Source organism: Chrysemys picta, chromosome 4 (assembly GCF_011386835.1).
Source record: "Chrysemys picta bellii isolate R12L10 chromosome 4, ASM1138683v2, whole genome shotgun sequence".
Lineage (NCBI taxonomy): Eukaryota > Metazoa > Chordata > Testudines > Emydidae > Chrysemys > Chrysemys picta.
The window spans coordinates 20,703,393-20,719,821 of NC_088794.1; the positions used below are offsets into that span (position 1 = coordinate 20,703,393).

At 42.7% G+C, this 16,429-nt stretch overlaps 1 protein-coding gene across 1 annotated transcript; it reads left to right on the forward strand.

Annotated features, from left to right (window-relative positions):
* Window positions 1-66: 66 nt before the first annotated feature.
* PPP1R15B (protein phosphatase 1 regulatory subunit 15B) lies at window positions 67-13,504 on the forward strand. Its single transcript, XM_005308237.5, has 2 exons — window positions 67-4,180; window positions 10,303-13,504. Exons 1-2 carry the CDS (start codon window positions 2,600-2,602, stop codon window positions 10,513-10,515), a joined length of 1,794 nt encoding a protein of 597 aa, XP_005308294.3. The 5' UTR covers window positions 67-2,599; the 3' UTR covers window positions 10,516-13,504.
* Window positions 13,505-16,429: the final 2,925 nt, after the last annotated feature.

Sequence of the window (16,429 nt, forward strand, 5' to 3'; positions counted from 1 at the left end):
GTTTGTCCTGTATGTCATGTATGTTGTCCTGTGATGTACGTTGTGTGTGTCACATAACTACTTTTTTTGTTTGTTTTTATTTTGTTGCAACAAAAGTCAATGTTATACATTTTTTTAACAGAAGTAGTGCCACACTATTTTAATATTATGGTTGGGATATAAACATAATATTATTAACACCAATTATTATTTTTTTGCAAAGTTCAAAAAGGTCTCAGTTATAAATATATGGACATAAATTTCTGCCTTAACAAATAATGCAATTGCACCCAAAAATAATCTCTTTTATGAATCATAAGGCTTTGGGTTTTTTTTTCATTTAAATAAAAAATGCAAGGGGAAACCTCCACATTAAGGTAAAGGTAATATTAACAAAATGTCAATTTCTTCTTTGGGTTTCTTGTTTGCACTTTTAAATATATTTTTAAACAAACATTTTTATAACTAACAGTTTATGCGTAAAGCTAACCAAACAATTTCAACAGGTTTCCACCTTTGTCTCCCAAACACAAGTGTCATGAAAGTTTAATAGCCTCTAGGTATTTGCATAGATTTGAATTTAAAATTCATTTTGGTTTAATTTTTATTCTTTTTTATGTTATGTTAAAGGAAAGTAGTGTTTATTAAAGTTTGTGCTTCTAAACAGTTAGCAAAAGTGGAGTTGGTAGCACAAGCAAATTAACTCTAAAAAGCTTGGGTAAAAATTCTGTTACTAACTCTTTTGCTAAAACAGAGTGCTCAGTGGGATGGACCTTTGGCAACTTGTGACCTTGGTGAATGTGCCCTTTGATAATGTGGTTACCAGCTTCTTATCTCTGTTTGCAGAGCAGCCTCACCCTATGCCAGCTGATAACAGTACCTGCCACAATCTTTATCCCCCCACACTTTCTATTTCATTTCATAATTGCTCTTTGCCTCTTAGCCAAGTCTAAAAATAAAGGAGTCAATAGACTTAAGATAAAAGATTAAAAGGACTAAATTAATACAGCCTGGCCAAACTGCAGAACATGGGTTCAGGTGGGAGTTCTCCTAAGACTAAGAGGAGCTGCACAGAACAAGGGGTGTAATTAGAAGTGGGATTAAAATTAAAAGGAAAATTTAAGATGGATATTAGGAATAATGGCCTCATTGGCTCTGGAACAAACTCCCCAAGAAAGAAGAAGGAGATGAACATCTCATCATTTGGAATCTCTAAACTGAGAGTGCTGAATGTATTGCAGGACACAATGTAGTTTTGGCTCCATTGCAATCAGACAGTGGAGCTGGGCTGCTTCTTTTCCTCCAGATTCTGTTTACCAGTCTGTTCTGCAGTGCAGCCTCTAGGACAGGGTTTCCCAGACTGTGTGGCTGCCTCTCCATGACAGCAAGGATGCTGCAGCAAGATGTAGGAAAGGTACCCACCCACTCCTACCATCAGTGTTTTGCTCCACTGCCAAAGCTGTGCCCATAACCTCTAAGGCAGAGCTGCTGTAACATGCTAGCTGATCCCTATTGCAGCTGGGGCGTTGCCAGACATCGAGCAGGGTGGCTGCAAGAAGAAGGTCTAGAGAAATGGATGGCTCTTCATGAAGTATTAAATTCAGGGTCACTGGTGGAGAAGCCCCTGCAGGCGTAAGCCAATGGGGTAGCTGCCAGTGTGGAGTTAGGGAGTGTGAGGGTAAGGAAGGAACCCCAGTACTCCCCCTGGAGCCTACAGCTGGGGTTGGGATGTTGAGTGCTAGACCCTGCTTTTTGAGGGGGGTTCCCAGGAGCACAGGGAACCCCAGCCCAGGGGGACAGGGCCCTGCCTATGAGAAGCAAAGCTGGGCGGGGAGCAGGAGTGGTCAGCGCCACAGCAGTGCCTTGTCATCCCTGCTGCCCCCAAGGCAAGGGGGCGCTGTGGGGCCAGGGGGGAGGCCCAGGGAGCTGCAGCCTGGAGGTACAGGGTAGCGGGCAGTTTGCAGAGCAGCCCCCGGGGACCCAGAGGAAGCAGCGAGGCGGCGCTGGAGGCAGGACAGCAAGAGGGGTGCAGTTTCCGCAGATGTCCAGAGGGGGCGCTGCCGTGCAATAGATTCCGCAAGGCCTTGTGCGTGACGGGCGGTGGCTGTGCAGCGCATGCGCTCTTCCCCCTTTCTCCTCCGCGGCTGATGCAATTCTCCGGTAGGGTGCGGGCGGTACCTCGGGCAGGCGGCGGCTCGGATGGGCGGGGGTTTGTAGTCCAGCAGGGAACCAATCATAGGCTGGGGGCCGTGACGCAGTTGCCAGGATGTTACGGAACGGCCCCGCCCACTCTTCCCTGAGCCCTGTCAGGTCAATGGGAGTTGGCCGCGGGCGCGCGCCTCGCAGGCTAGTGTGGGTCTCGCGCCGGGTGGGCGGTTTAACCGGCGCTCTCGCGGCTCCGACGCCATTTTGTTCTCGCTACTTCAGGCAGGGCGGCCGGCCGGGCTGGGCTCTATGGTGCCGTCGCTGGCCTGAGGGGACTGCTGGCCCGCTGCACTATGGAGCCCTGCCCGAGAGGAGACCGCAACGCCGCTAGGAGATCCCGAGCTTCCGCAGGCAGCAGCTGGATTCCGGCGCCGGAGAAGCGGCCGGGCCGCAGGGAGCGCTGAGGAGCCCCGCTATGGAGCCGAGGAAGCGGGAGCAGGCGAGCCCCGGGCTCGGCCCGGCCAGCTCCTGGTTAGGACTCACCTGGCTGAAGCTCGGCCCCTGTCCCCCGGCTCCTGCCGTCGCGGCCCAGCCCCAGCTTAGCCCCCCCTTCTCCTGGCTGCGGCTCTTCTCGCAGCTGCTTTCCCCACTGCCCGGTCTCCTCCACCGGCTGCTGCCCGGCCAGGGGCTGAGCAGCGCCCTGTGCCCCGCGGCGGGGGAGCCTCCCGCGGGGGGCTCTCAGGCCGCGCCTCTTCTGCTGCTGTCCGAGGCCGCCGCCTCACTGAGTTGGGCCGACGGGGAGCTGCACTGGCCGGACGACGCCCCGGAGATGCGCCGGAAGAGTAGCCTGGAGTCTGCCCAGCCGCTGTGGGGAGCTGGGCTGGTGCGGACCGGCCTGGCCCCGCTCAATGTCCGGCAAGTGGACCTGGTCTCCTACATGCTGGGCCCCGGCGGCAGTCTGGGGTCCGGCTACGGCCAAGCCTGCTGCACCGACAAGAGCCACCTGCCCCAGCCCTTGAGCGCCGAGCTCCCCGCGGACGGCTGGCGGGGACCCCCATCCCGGGAGGGGCTCCCGGAAATCCAGCACGTGCGCACCAAGCGCCTGGAGTTCCTCCAGCAGCAACAGCTGGCGACTAATTGCTTGGCCGTGCCCGACCCGGACCACGGCTACCACAGCCTGGAGGAGGAACAGCAGCACAGGGGTAATAGCCAAGAGGATCTAAAGCAGAAGTGTGATGCCTGGGAGCTGAGAGGCCGTGAGGAACTGCCTGAGCACAGCATAGTGGGGCAAGCTGGAGAGAGCCCCCTGGAACAGGAAGTATGGAGTCCTGAGAAGGAGGCAGCTGAGGAAGAGACCCTCTCGGAAGAGGCTGAAGATGAGGATTCTGATATAGAGCAAGACCTGCCAGTGTCATCCAGGCCTGCCTGCGCTAACAAACTGATAGACTACATTATCAGGGGCAGTTCCAGTGGAGAGGAAAGTTCAGAGGGTGAGGAAGACTGGGATGGGGATGATGATGATGGGTTTGATAGCGAGGGGTCCCTCTCAGATTCAGACTCTACTAGCCAGGATAGTGAGAGCCAGCAGCTCTGGAATTCCTTCTGCAGTTTGGATCCTTACAACCCTCAGAACTTTACAGCTGCCATTCGAACTGCTGTTAATTCAGAGAAGGATTTGTCTGGTGAGTCATATGTAGAGGAGGATTCTTCATGGGCCGAAAGCCTTCCTGGCTCTCCTGCCCTCAGTTCTGAAGAGGATGATGAATGGGAATGTAATAGTGCAGATGAGGAAGATAATTTGGAACTTTGGAACTCATTCTGTAACTCAGATGATCCCTATAACCCTTTCAATTTCAAGGCACCATTTCAAACTGCAAAAAAGAAAGGGAAGCATGACTTAGAAGGAGCATCAGGGCTGTGTTTGGTCAGCTCTCAGTGCAATCTCTTATTCACCTGTCAGGTGCAGCTGCTGGAGAATCATAACTGTGGGGTCACAGATACTGTGCAGCATGGCATTCTTTTTGGAGAGAAACGTACAAATACCAAGAGAAAAAAGGTATATTTCATGTTAGTTCATGTACTTATGTGCTGGTATTGTGGTACAGTTGAACCTTAGAGTTATGAACACCTCTGGAGTGGAGGTTATTCATAACTCTGAAATGTTCATACCTCTGAACAAAACGTTATTCTTTCAAAAGTTTACAACTGAGCATTGACTTAATACAGCTTTGAAACTTTACTATGCGGAAGAAAAATGCTGCTTTTAAACATCTTAATTTAAATGAAACAAGCACAGAGTTTCCTTACCTTGTTAAATCTTTTTTAAACTTTCCCTTTATTTTGTTACTATCTTCTCTTTAACACAGTACTGTACTGTATATGCTTTTTTGGTCTCTGCTGCTGCCTGATTGTGTACTTCCGGTTCCAAATGAGGCGTGTGATCGTAACTTAGGTTCTGCATTAGTGCCTAGGCACGTCACTCAGGATCAGGGGTCCATTGCTTAGGACAATAGGTGAAAACATAAGGAGGTATTCTGGCCCTTTGAAGTCAGTGGTGGCAGGACTTTTACCCATAGAAAGAGATGGTCCCTCCCCCAACAAGCTTAGAAGCTAATTGTTCAATTAATATTTGAGTGTACATCAAGTTTTAGATAAAATGGCAAACAGCTATGTGTTTTTATGATGTGAGTTAACAAACTTTTGTTTCCCAAATCCTCAGAGTTCTGGAATTTTCATTTTAAAGCAGGGTTTCCTTGCACTTTCTGGGTTCTGACACACTCTACTGTTTTTGTTCTGACAGCATCTGGAAGCATTAAGGATTTAGTGAAAATTCCTTGTTTTCTTTGAATCTTTCCTTACCAGAAAAATTAATGTGACATACAAATGTTTGTATTTGTGTCAGGCCCATATTTCCATTTTATAAATTACCCAGAAATTATCTCTTCAGATAGTAGCCAAGTAACTTTATTAAACTAGTTTGTGTAATAACACATAGTCATTTTAATCATACTTCTAGTGCAGTGGGAGGAAACTCTTTAATATAGTATCTTAACACTTGGTAACAGAAGTCAAGAACTTAGTTCTTATAGGAACTTTCAAAACGGTCTGAGTCTTTTAAAAATGCATCATAACACTTCTATTGAGTTTAAATGATAACAGAAACAATTCTTACTAGTCAGATTGAAGTATTCTCTATAGTAATCCAAGGAATTTGTTAAAATATTTTAACACTATAGGTCTAAATACAAATAGACAAGTATGGAGATCTGTGTATGGGTTCACAGGTTTTGCTACCAAGTCTCTGAGGAGTTGGCTTGCTGGATTGACGTGTACTAGGATTTAGCTTAAATAGCTGTCTAAAAAGTTAAGCATTACTTAACTTTAGCGTTAGGCTACTATAAATTGAGTCCCTTTACAAGCATATTGTAAGACGGTGTCAAATTTTGCAAACCCCATGTAAGGGTTTGTAAGATTGAGTTCCATGATACTGTAACAGCTTATCAAAATAGATGGAACAAGTAAAATCTGTTTTTGTAGTGGTCAAAGTATATGGCCGTTTTGTGTTTACTTTGAGAGCCTGGCTTGGGGACAGTCTGATATTCAAGGCTTGTGCCCTGCAGCTTCATGAATAGCCCAATTTCCCAGTCTTTCACCTGCCATTCCAAGTACCTTTTCTTCCAGACATGATCTGATAACATTGTGATTTGAAGTAATTTGCCAGCTTTTCCTTATAGGAGAAAGGAGAGCATTTCCCTTTTGAGCACCTCCCTGAGGTTTGACTAGCAAGAACTACATCTCCAATCTTCTCTCCCTCACCATCTTATGATGGTTGTGCTTTTAACCCCTCCTAGGTCAGGGAGTGGCATTTTGTACTTCCTGACTCACCTAGCATCAAGTGTTACTGCTTGACTGATCTATCTTAGTTTGAAGTAGAGATGTTAAAAAAACAAAATCTTTATTTTCGAAATCATATTTCTATTCTTGGGTTTCTTTCCCCTGACAATAGCAGAATTTTTGCAACAGCAAACTTGCTGGGAGATGGGAGCTTAAGGTTGATAGTTTTCTTTGGATGCTGTTGACCCCACCCCTTCCTGCTACTGGGATGGACTATATAAACTATGGCTGTTTGAGCCTAAAACTATATGTATATCTGTTAGCCTTTACCATGATTATGGGAATTTAGCATTTCAGCTGCTTAGAAGAAAGTAGCTCGACCTATGTCCCCTTCTAGCATACTTTTGAAGATGAAGTGAAGAATCAGAGGGCCTATAGCACCTAACTGTGCTCTCTGATCAGATTGAGTCCTATTCCTTTAGAAGAGTACAGCCATCTAGATCAGCCTTCACATTTTCTGAACCATAGCTCCGAGGTGAGTTTGAAGGAGCCCCTAATAATGGTATGTCAACACTCAAACAAAAGACCCAAGGCAGGGCTGTGGCTGACTCTGTCTTGGCGGGGGTCATTTCGGGTCCCAAAGCTCTGGTTCTTGTCTGAGCCTGAACACTTACATAGCAATTTGACAGTAGCAGAGCATGAGCCTGAGTCAGCTGACCTGGGGCAGGCACTGGTGAATTGCTGTATAGATGGACTTCCCTACAGTCACTTGGGGTACATGTGTATATGTCAATAGTCCAGCTCTCTTAGTATTTCACTGTAAAGTCCCGCTTCATCATTTGAAACTCTTCAAATTAGGTATAACTGCTTTTATAAAAAATTAGCTGAGTTGCAGCAACAAATTAACATTAAACTTAAAATGCAAATTTAACACTGAATAGCTTTTCATTCTGTTTTGTGGAAACAGTGAAGACATGAGACTGAAAAAAGATTCTAGAAAGTGACTCGTTTTAGAAGCAACCATTTGGTGCGAAGTGCACTTCATGTAATGTTGAAAGTATACATAACACTCTATAATGGGCAATGTGTTAGACAAAGATCAGAATCCCTCACCTGAAGGGTTTAGTTTTAAAAAGTATGCATGTATGCTACATAGCACATATACACACACACAGTGGCTAGTGGAAACTGCAGCTGGAATGTTTTCATATAGTAGCAACTTTTAGTTTGATGTCAGTGTAATTATGTGCAAACTAACTCCAAGTAGATATTTACTTTCTGTTCTTGGATTATACTTTATTTTTATGGCTTTGTGTAGGCATTCTAAAGAGCCACTTGGTGCACTTATATAAAGCTTCATATACTTATTCTTTTATCTTCAAGATCTTGCTGCATGTCAGATGAAGGCTTTTAAAAGCATTTTATTGGAGTGCATGAAAATGCATTTTTAGGACCACCTTACCTATTTCACTTGTTTGCACTAGTAATTTAGATACAGTAATTTTCAAACAATTTTCAAACCCTTTGTGTAATCCTTCCTAGTAACACAGTGAATGAACAATGATCCGTATGCAATATCTAGCTTGATATTACAAAAGTTGGTAATTGTACCCAAGGGGGTGTCGTAGACTGATGTAAAGGGGATGAAATTAGTAGGCCACAAAGGGACAGGCTGATGTAACTATCAGTTTATTTGAAAGCAGATATTTAATTAGATGTGGCTGATCTGTTACCCAAAGATTGCTTAAAAGTGACAGAGGGTTTCTTAGTAAAGACTATATTGCGCAAATCACCTTGAATAATTCAACAGGAAAACGAGCACAATGTTGTATGTTAAAGTTTTAAAAACGTGAAGACCCTTTATAGGGGAACAGGGTATCTGTTGTTAACACACTATGTTGAATTAACTAAGGACTTGACTTCCAATGGGGAATTAAAACTAAAACTGAGTTTCTGGACTAGTTTTAAGACTGATGACACTTTTGGATCAGTCCTTGTATGATCCCTTTGATAAATAGCTCAGTAGGTCACTACATAGAAGCTTTATCTTACTCTCTGCCAGTGCTCAAAGTGTACACAGGTGTGGGGTGAGGGCGGCAGTGGTAACTGAAACCTTCTGGAAGTTCTGGATAGAGTAATCTTGAGCAAGTGTAAAACTAAGGCCTTGTGCACACTGGGGATTTCCACTTTTGGCACCACCAGTGTAAGGCTAAGCTGCAGCCTGCACCAGTGTGCTTTACTCCTGTTTCAAGCAGGGATAAGCTTCACTAGTGCATATAGCCTCTTTGCCTGTTTGAATTGGGATAACTCCCTAGTGTAGCTATGCTGGTGGCTGCCACTGATGGCTGTCCCTGGTATAAAGTATGTAATTTTAAGAGGTACAAAAATTATTCTAGGCAATTTCTGTATTTACATTTTTATCCTGCAATTGGCAAAAGGCTGGATGCTTTTGAGATTGCAAATGAAGTGCTTCTTGGCTGAGTGGCTAGCTTTTAAAAAAAAATTAAGCAAGTTTATACAGCTTAAGTTAAACTTCTCCTATAAAATGTTAAGGAAATTCTAACAGACTCACATTGCCCCACTCTTGTGGTTATATTTGAATACAGAATCCATTTGCACTGGAAATGCCTTTGTCTAGATGTTGGCACCAAAGTTTGTGCCTTTTTGTTAAGTTATAGAAGCTCTTTTCCTCCTGAAGGTTTCCATAGTAGCTATGTCAGTCAAACATTTTTGGGGGACGGAAGGGGAGGAGAGAGATGCAAAGAACAGCTTCTCAGTGAGCATGTTTTGCAGACTATAAGGGCTCGTCTACACTTACAGTGCTGCAGTGACACAGCTGCGGTGCCTAGAGCTTCTCCCATTGGTATAGGTACTGCACCTGCCTGAGAGACGGTAACTATGTCCATGGGAGAAGCCCTTCCATCGATGTAGCATTGTCTACATCGGGAGTTAGGTCGGTGTAACTGTTTCACTTGGGGATGTGGATTTGCAACGCCCGAGTGATGTAGTTATACTGACATAAGTTTGTAGTGTAGACCAGGGCTAATTGTCCAAAGTGGAGTGTTTCCAAGAAACTGGAATTAATACACTTGTTCTGAACATTGCTATGGGATCTTTAATGACAAGTAGTCAGGGCTTCAGTTTTAAATTGCATCTGAAAGACTGAATGTAGCAAAACGAGGAGGTACATAATTAGATACTGTATGTTGAGTTTAAAGTACAGTATGGCATTAATTTTAGCCTATTAATAGCTAAGATCAGAAGGATAATAGTTAAATCTTTAAAATAGCATTGGGCTAGGTGATGAACTAATATTGTGATTCCAAATATTTTGTTTGAATTTTAAATACAATGAAAATGTTGTATAACCATTATGGAAGGAGATATTGTCTGTTTTAGTAGCATGCCTGCCAAAGGTTTGGTCATAGCTTTAAAGATATACTTCTTTGCTGCATCATGAAGCTTAGGGTTGTGACATTTGAAAATACCATTACTGTAATTTCAAAACTCTGTACATGGTATTTAAATACACCTGCTGAATTCACTGTAAGTCCTAAATAACTGATCTTTGTTGTCCTAGCCATGTAGCTATAAGAGTGCCACTTCCTTAAATTTAAAAACTGTACGACATCCTCTTCTCCATATTGACGTGGGGCTTCTTGTTTACACTGTAGTACCCATAGAGTCTATTCAGAACAGTACACAACTTAAGTAAGCTGCAGGAACGAAGTTCTCCTGTTTTTACCTTTGTAAAGATAAACTAAAATACACTCATTTAAAAACAGGCATGTTACAACCTTGTGTTGTCATAGTCAAATGTTAGTGCAAAGACCACGCTGCACAAGTCAGTCAACATTGAATTATGTTTTCATTAGGTTTTTTGAAACAGTTCTTAATTTAAGAGTCCTCATGGCAAAATATGGTAACAGTAACTGCAAATACTAATTGAGAATGAGATCGTTTTGTGTAAATGATTGTCCAGTGCTTTAATACAGTGGTTCTCAACCAGGGGTCCGGAGCCCCCTGGGGAGCCACGAGCAGGTTTCAGAGGGCTCCGCCAAGTAGGGCCAGAATTAGACTTGTTGGGGCCAAGGGTAGAAAGCCGAAGCCCCACCGCAAGGAGCTGAAGCCCAAACCTGAGCAACTTGGGTTCACAGGGCCCTGTGTGGCATGGAGTCCTGGGCAGTTGCCCTGCTTGCTACCCCCTAATGCTGGTCCTGTTTTTTATATGCAGAAAAACAGTTGTGGCACACATGGGCCATGGAGTTTTTATAGCATGTTGGGGGGAGGGCCTCAGAAAAAGGTGGAGCACTCCTGCTTTAATAAATATCTTCTCTCTTATAGGTAACATTCCTTGAAGAAGTTACTGAGTATTATGTAAGCAGTGAAGAAGATCGGAAAGGACCCTGGGAAGAACTTGCACGGGATGGGTGCAGGTTCCAGAAACGAATTCAAGAAACAGAAGATGCTATTGGATACTGCTTAACTGTAGAGCATAGACAGAGGATATTTAATAGACTCCAGGAAACATACTATAAAATGCTTGATGTTTTCTAGTCCCCTAAATTTGGTAGCCGTGTTACCCTACTGTTCCTATAACGGGGAGCTAAGCATAACTTTAATACTGCTTCCAAATTTAATGTTCAGCCAATAAAATATACCTAATTATGTCCAGATTTGATATGGAAACAAAAAATACCTTGGTCACTTGAAGAATAAGAGTGGTGTAATTGTATTGCTCTTAAAGCAGTTTGTATCTCAACTGTTTAGGTAAAATCCAGACCATAAATGCCTTTTGTACATACCATCCGTCGCTACTACCGATTGGATGGTTTAGTGAGGTCCTCGGATCGGCCCTGCCAGGATCGGTCATGGCCCTGGTGCAGTGCTGAGAAGATGGTCGAACTTGACTATCTAAGGCAAGTAAAAGTCGTAACAAGGTTGCCATAGGTGAACTTAATGAAGGATCATTAATGGGGTGCATGGGGAGAGACGGGACCGGGCTGGGCAACTGACCCTGGACCAGGGGGATGGAACTCAATGCAGGTGTGTGGCCGGGATGGCGCACGGGGGGGAGTCGGTGGCCCCAGTCACGTCCGCCTCCCAGGTATGCTGGGAACAGTAAAACTCCAGATCCCTGGGAGAGGGCAAGGCCACAGCAGCAGTTTCTCAGCGGGCCTTCTGGGACGATGTCCCCTGAGGTCACATGGAGTTGGCGGGCCGGGGCACCATTCCCTGTGCTGTCCGTCTCTGCCTGCCTACCCTGTAGGTTGGAAGCGGGGGGGGGGGGGCACCCCAGAGGGATTGGAACCGTTTCCCTCACCTAGGAGCTAGGCACCTAGCGCTCTCTGTGAGCTTCGTGGCCCAGAGGAGGCGGTGGTTCAAAGACTTGGGCGGCTTTTGGTGGGCCGTGGCCACCAGTGGGGGGAGGGTGGAAGGTGGACTGCCGAGGAGGGAAGGATGTCTGAGGATGCCCATTCCACCTACCCCTATCCCTATCCCCCCAGGTCCATGAGAAGCCCAGGATGGAGAGGGGCTACCCTGCCTCCCTCTCTGCAATGTCTTTGTCTCTCTGTCTGCCATATGCAGGAGAAGGGTGGCAATTAAATTGGAATTTTGCACTTTTGAAAAAACAAGAGTCTGAAATATTTATAGGGTTCACAACCCAATGATTGCAGTTCTGATTTAAAGTTTGAATAGGTAGTTGCAGCAGTTCAGTTGTCTGTCTTTTTCCCAACTTCTGTAAAACACATTTGTTGTTTTGCCTGCTAATTGTATTAGTTAACAGGGCTCTGTCTCCTTCTCAAGAATTCAGTTTTGCTTATCAGGTTTTTTCTTTGTTACATAACACCTTTGATTATGTATTAAATATTTTGATCTGAAGATGGATCTCAGGAGAGCTGAAAAAACTACCAGTGCTGCTGCTCTTGTGTTTTCTAAATATAAAATTCTTGCCTGGTACTTATCAAAGCTAGTTGTGCAGTAGGTCCAGGTTCTTTCAGAACTCTGGAAAGCTCTGTTACCCTGATAAGTATATGCAACATGTAGTACATGTACTGATGTTGAGGGTGACAGTCTGAGCTTAGACTGTTATCATGGGCAGTCAACTGCTGGTTATGCTTTAGTTTTCACTTTAAAAGCTTATGGCATTTGACCTGCAAAGGACAGTGAAAAGTGGAATTCTACATCAGGTTCTTGGCCTTTTGAACCAACTCAACAAGCTCTAAAGCTACACCCAAGTACATACTTTCTTTACAGAAAATCAGTATTAATACCACCCTGCCTCAGCACTTTCACTTAACTGATAGTATAACACCATATACATGGAAGCTGACCGTTAAGATGTCTCCAGTTGAAGAAAAATGCATTCTTTAGTTGCATTCTAAGTTTACTATTTCAACCGGAAGCTATTTATTGTTTTAAACTAGTAGTAATCTTCCTTTATTTGAATGAAGTTGAATATTGCTCAACTTTTGGCATTTCAGCTTCTAGCAATTCAAGAAATGATTTCAGGTCAAATTTAAACCCAAAATTGGGTTATGTAAAAACCTAGAAAACATAAAGCTAGTAGAACTGCTTCCATGATTTAAAAAAAAAAAAAATTCCAATGGCAACAACTCTTAAAACACCAGTTTCCCTTCAGTGCTTGCAAACAAACCAGTGTGATAGTGAGAGGAAGGATGGTCTTGTGGTTAAAGCACATGAGATCCAGTTCTTTTCCCAGATCTGCCAGTCTCCCTCTAGCTTCAGACAAGTCACTTTTTGCCTTGATTTCTCTGTAAAATTAAGAATGCTCCCTTACTTCACAAGGGTTGTGTGAGGCTTTAATTCGTTAGTGTTGTGAGATCATGTGAAAGCATTATAGGAATACAAATATTGACTCGGTGAAAGAACTAGAAAGGAGCTAAAAAGTGAAGCTGACTAGTGGGTTTTCATTGTCCCTAATTAAGTAAAATTAGACTAAAATTCTAAGTTTTTAATATGTAAGGAATCTGCTTAATTTTTAACCTGACAGCATCTCAATCTTTTTCCATACATCATCATCATCATAGCAATAAACATAGTTTTCATTGAGGCACATATCTACATAAGCACTTCAAACTAAATTGCTGTCCCCTTCAAAGTATCAGTTGCAAAAAGGAAATGGGGGATTCTGGCACTAAACTCTCAGCCGTAGAAATCCAATATAAAATCCCTAAACAAAAGCAAACCAATTTTAGTCTTCTTTTCGCTTTCCTTTCCCTACAACATATCTTAAAATGGTAATGAAGGATGTGGAAGGCTGTTTCTTGTATGTATAAGTGTTTCACTTAAGAACACCTGTTAATTTTAAACTTTAAATCAAAACTGTAATGATCAGATTTTATTTTTATATAATTTTAGAGAGGTGAAGTTAGAAGCCCGACAACCTTCTAAATTGTCTTTATACAGATTTTAATTGATTTGCCTGTATCCAATTTGTTGGGTTTTTATATGTTATATTTCTGTATATAATAAAATTATTCAGAACTAATCTGTACATTGAAATAAAGATATTTGCAAGATAGTGCCAAGTTGTTTGTCTTTGAAGGATATTACATGAGGTATGTGGGGTGGAACTGCAAACCAGAGTCTGCTAAATGTCTATATGTAACTTGTAGCCTTGTTTCAGACAGTAGCTGTGGTCCAGTAAAAACTATAAATGTGTATAGAATTTTAATGTGCAGCTGTTGTAAAGGAGAAATACAGTGCTTTGTTTTCCTTTAACAAGCTTGTTTTATTTGATATGTGAGCAGTTTTATGCTGTTATTTCTTAAACTAAGCTGCTATGGGCTTGATCAGAGGTTGGAGAGATCTTAGGGAAAACAAAGTGATGTAAAAGTGGCATTGGTGATTCAGAAGTTGGCACTCTTCACTCTGTCTCAATAACTTTGTGTGGTGGTAAGGGATCCTCTGTAGCTGAAATGTCTCTTTTGGCCAAAATAGAAAGTTTAGGATCCAGGCTACATGCAGTCAAGATCTTGTGGCCCTTTTTGGAACAGTAGGGATTTAATCTCCATCAGATTTCCATTTGGATAATACATTTTGTCTGCTGAAATTCCCCTTGTAGTTGACACTGGATGTAGTATACTTGTAAGCTATAGTCAGTATAGATACTTACTTCCCTCCTCAAGATATGTAGTGTTATGCTGTTAAACAGCTGTTGTGTTTTTAATAGTGAAGTGAATATATATAGATTAAAGTATTTTGGGATCTTCAAAAAAAAAAAAAAAAAAACTTGCTCTCCCCCCTCCCATGGAATTTATTACTTGAGACTTGTTTTGTTTCATGAGCTAAACATCTAATGCTGCTTTAAATTAGAATCACTTATGTTTTCCATGTGTTGCTTTCTGGCATCACTGCCTTAAGTTATTCATTTTCTTACTTCTGTATGTGTTTCTCCAGCTGTAATAGACCACGAATGTATGGTGATTGGTACAAAACAGCAAGCGCACAGATCCAGAGGGTGGCTAGGTGCAATGGAGACCTAAACCATAGTACTACCAGCCCATGTCACTGATTTATTTTCCCCTTCCAAAAGATGGTGTATCCATTTTATGCAAACGTGCTCATGATTCCAAATTTCTTTATAGATCAAGGGAAAATATTTTGTTACACATAAAATGGGAGCCAGTTGACAATGTTATGAAAATGTTTTTTTTTTGTGGGGGACGGGGCATCATGCACCACAATGACATGCTCTATTCAAATGTACAATGTTTTTTAGGCAAGTGTTCAGGAAGGTGGCAGTGCAAAAATCACTACTGTACAATTGCAGTTTTCTTAAAAGGGCAACAGAGGTCACGGTTGGCAGCAGAATAGAATATATAAAATCAGGTGATGCAGCTACTGTGTAAATCATGCATCAGATTTGGGACTTCTATTTAGTGACTGAAAGCTTTACTTGTTAAGTCAATTGAATTAAGAGATTTCCATCTTGAATATAGACTGCACAATTGGTCACTATAACATAGGAAGGATCTAATTGTTTTAAAGAAGCAACAGCATAGAATGCTAAAGATTGTAGGTCTGAAAAATTTGCTGTGAGGAGTAGTTTAAAAAAATTGGGTTTATGCTCATTAGTAAAATAAATTATCTAAAGGATTAATATGACTGATTCCAATGTCTGTATTAAAGGCTTCAAATAACTACCATTTTTGCATTATCTCCCATAAAGAGGAAAATGAGCCCTTCATGCAAAGGGTAATAATATTCATTTGGAATGTGTTATGAGGGAAATGCAAAACCAAAGAGTAGAAATAAATTGAGGAAGCAGATTTCAGTGCCTGGAAGAGGACAAGCCTGGCAAAGCAGGAATATGGGATTACAGTACAAATAAAAACTGTTTCATGCTATCTTACATTATCAGTTACCTCATTGATCTTCCTGTTGAGAGCATAATCTTGGTATGTACTGTCTCTTGCTACGCAGAGCTCTTAATAGTGCAGATTAGTATTTGCTGCTGTTGCAGCTGTATGGGTGTAATAACCATTTTAATCTGCTTTGTGCACTTTTCAGTGATCGGTGAACTGGCAGGTGTGAATAGGGAGATGGGGCAGGTTTCCATGCACTGGAGCTTTAAGTAGGCAGATGGTGCTCTGCGCTTCATTGCCATCTTGTGGTCAGTTCTATTCTTTGAGTGCCTCCGTTTTTAGTAAACGTGGCCTGCTTGGAGCTAATGTCATCTGGTGCAGTTGGTGCTTTCCCTGCCAGGCCCTGCAGTCTGCAGACAATGGAACCTTCAGTATAAAGCCTTGAATGACATTCAGACAATTGCACTGCACAATTGGCTGACCATTTCTAACAGCAGACTGCCGTCATGACTGTTTCAGGGGAGCTTGGTGCTTTCGGAAAATGGATCTTTCAATGGTGGTTCTAGAAGCAGTGTTTCAGAAGACAGTAGATTTGAAATTGGACTCGATTTTCAATTTTGAGTCAGTAGCAACAAATATGAGGAATTAATGATGATGGCTAGGGCCAGGCATTACTGTGGGTAGCACTGTATTTATTTTCCTCCTCACAGCATAGTCAATGCACCTGAGTCCAAACCCACAGCTCTCCCTGATCTCTCTCAAATCAAGATTGCCAAATTTGTTTCCATAACAATGGCTTAGAAGGAAAATTATCATTCTTAGGCAATGAGAGAGATCCTGCTCAGCTTGCTGAAACCCTTGGAAATAATACTTGAGTTAATCACTAATAGCTTATCAAATGTCCGAAAGGTATTGTCTCCGCATATTCTTACAATAAATGATCTTTTTCTGAAAAGCTGTTTTAATCCCTTTCTCAAATGTATGTGTGTGTCTGTCTTATGGTGCAGATAATGAAAAAAAATCAACACTCTAGGGTACCTTATTTAGTTGAACATAGCATTTAGTTGGTTCACAAGTCAAAAAAGCTTTTTTTTTTTTCTCCTGTCAGCCAGCACGTCTAGCTGCAAGCTGGAATGTGA

Coding starts and splice junctions, on each gene's coding strand:
- PPP1R15B (XM_005308237.5), top strand. CDS start 2,600: ATGGAGCCGAGGAAGCGGGAGCAGGCGAGCCCCGGGCTCGGCCCGGCC. Junction 4,181..10,302: donor CAAATACCAAGAGAAAAAAG/GTATATTTCATG, acceptor TCTCTCTTATAG/GTAACATTCCTTGAAGAAGT.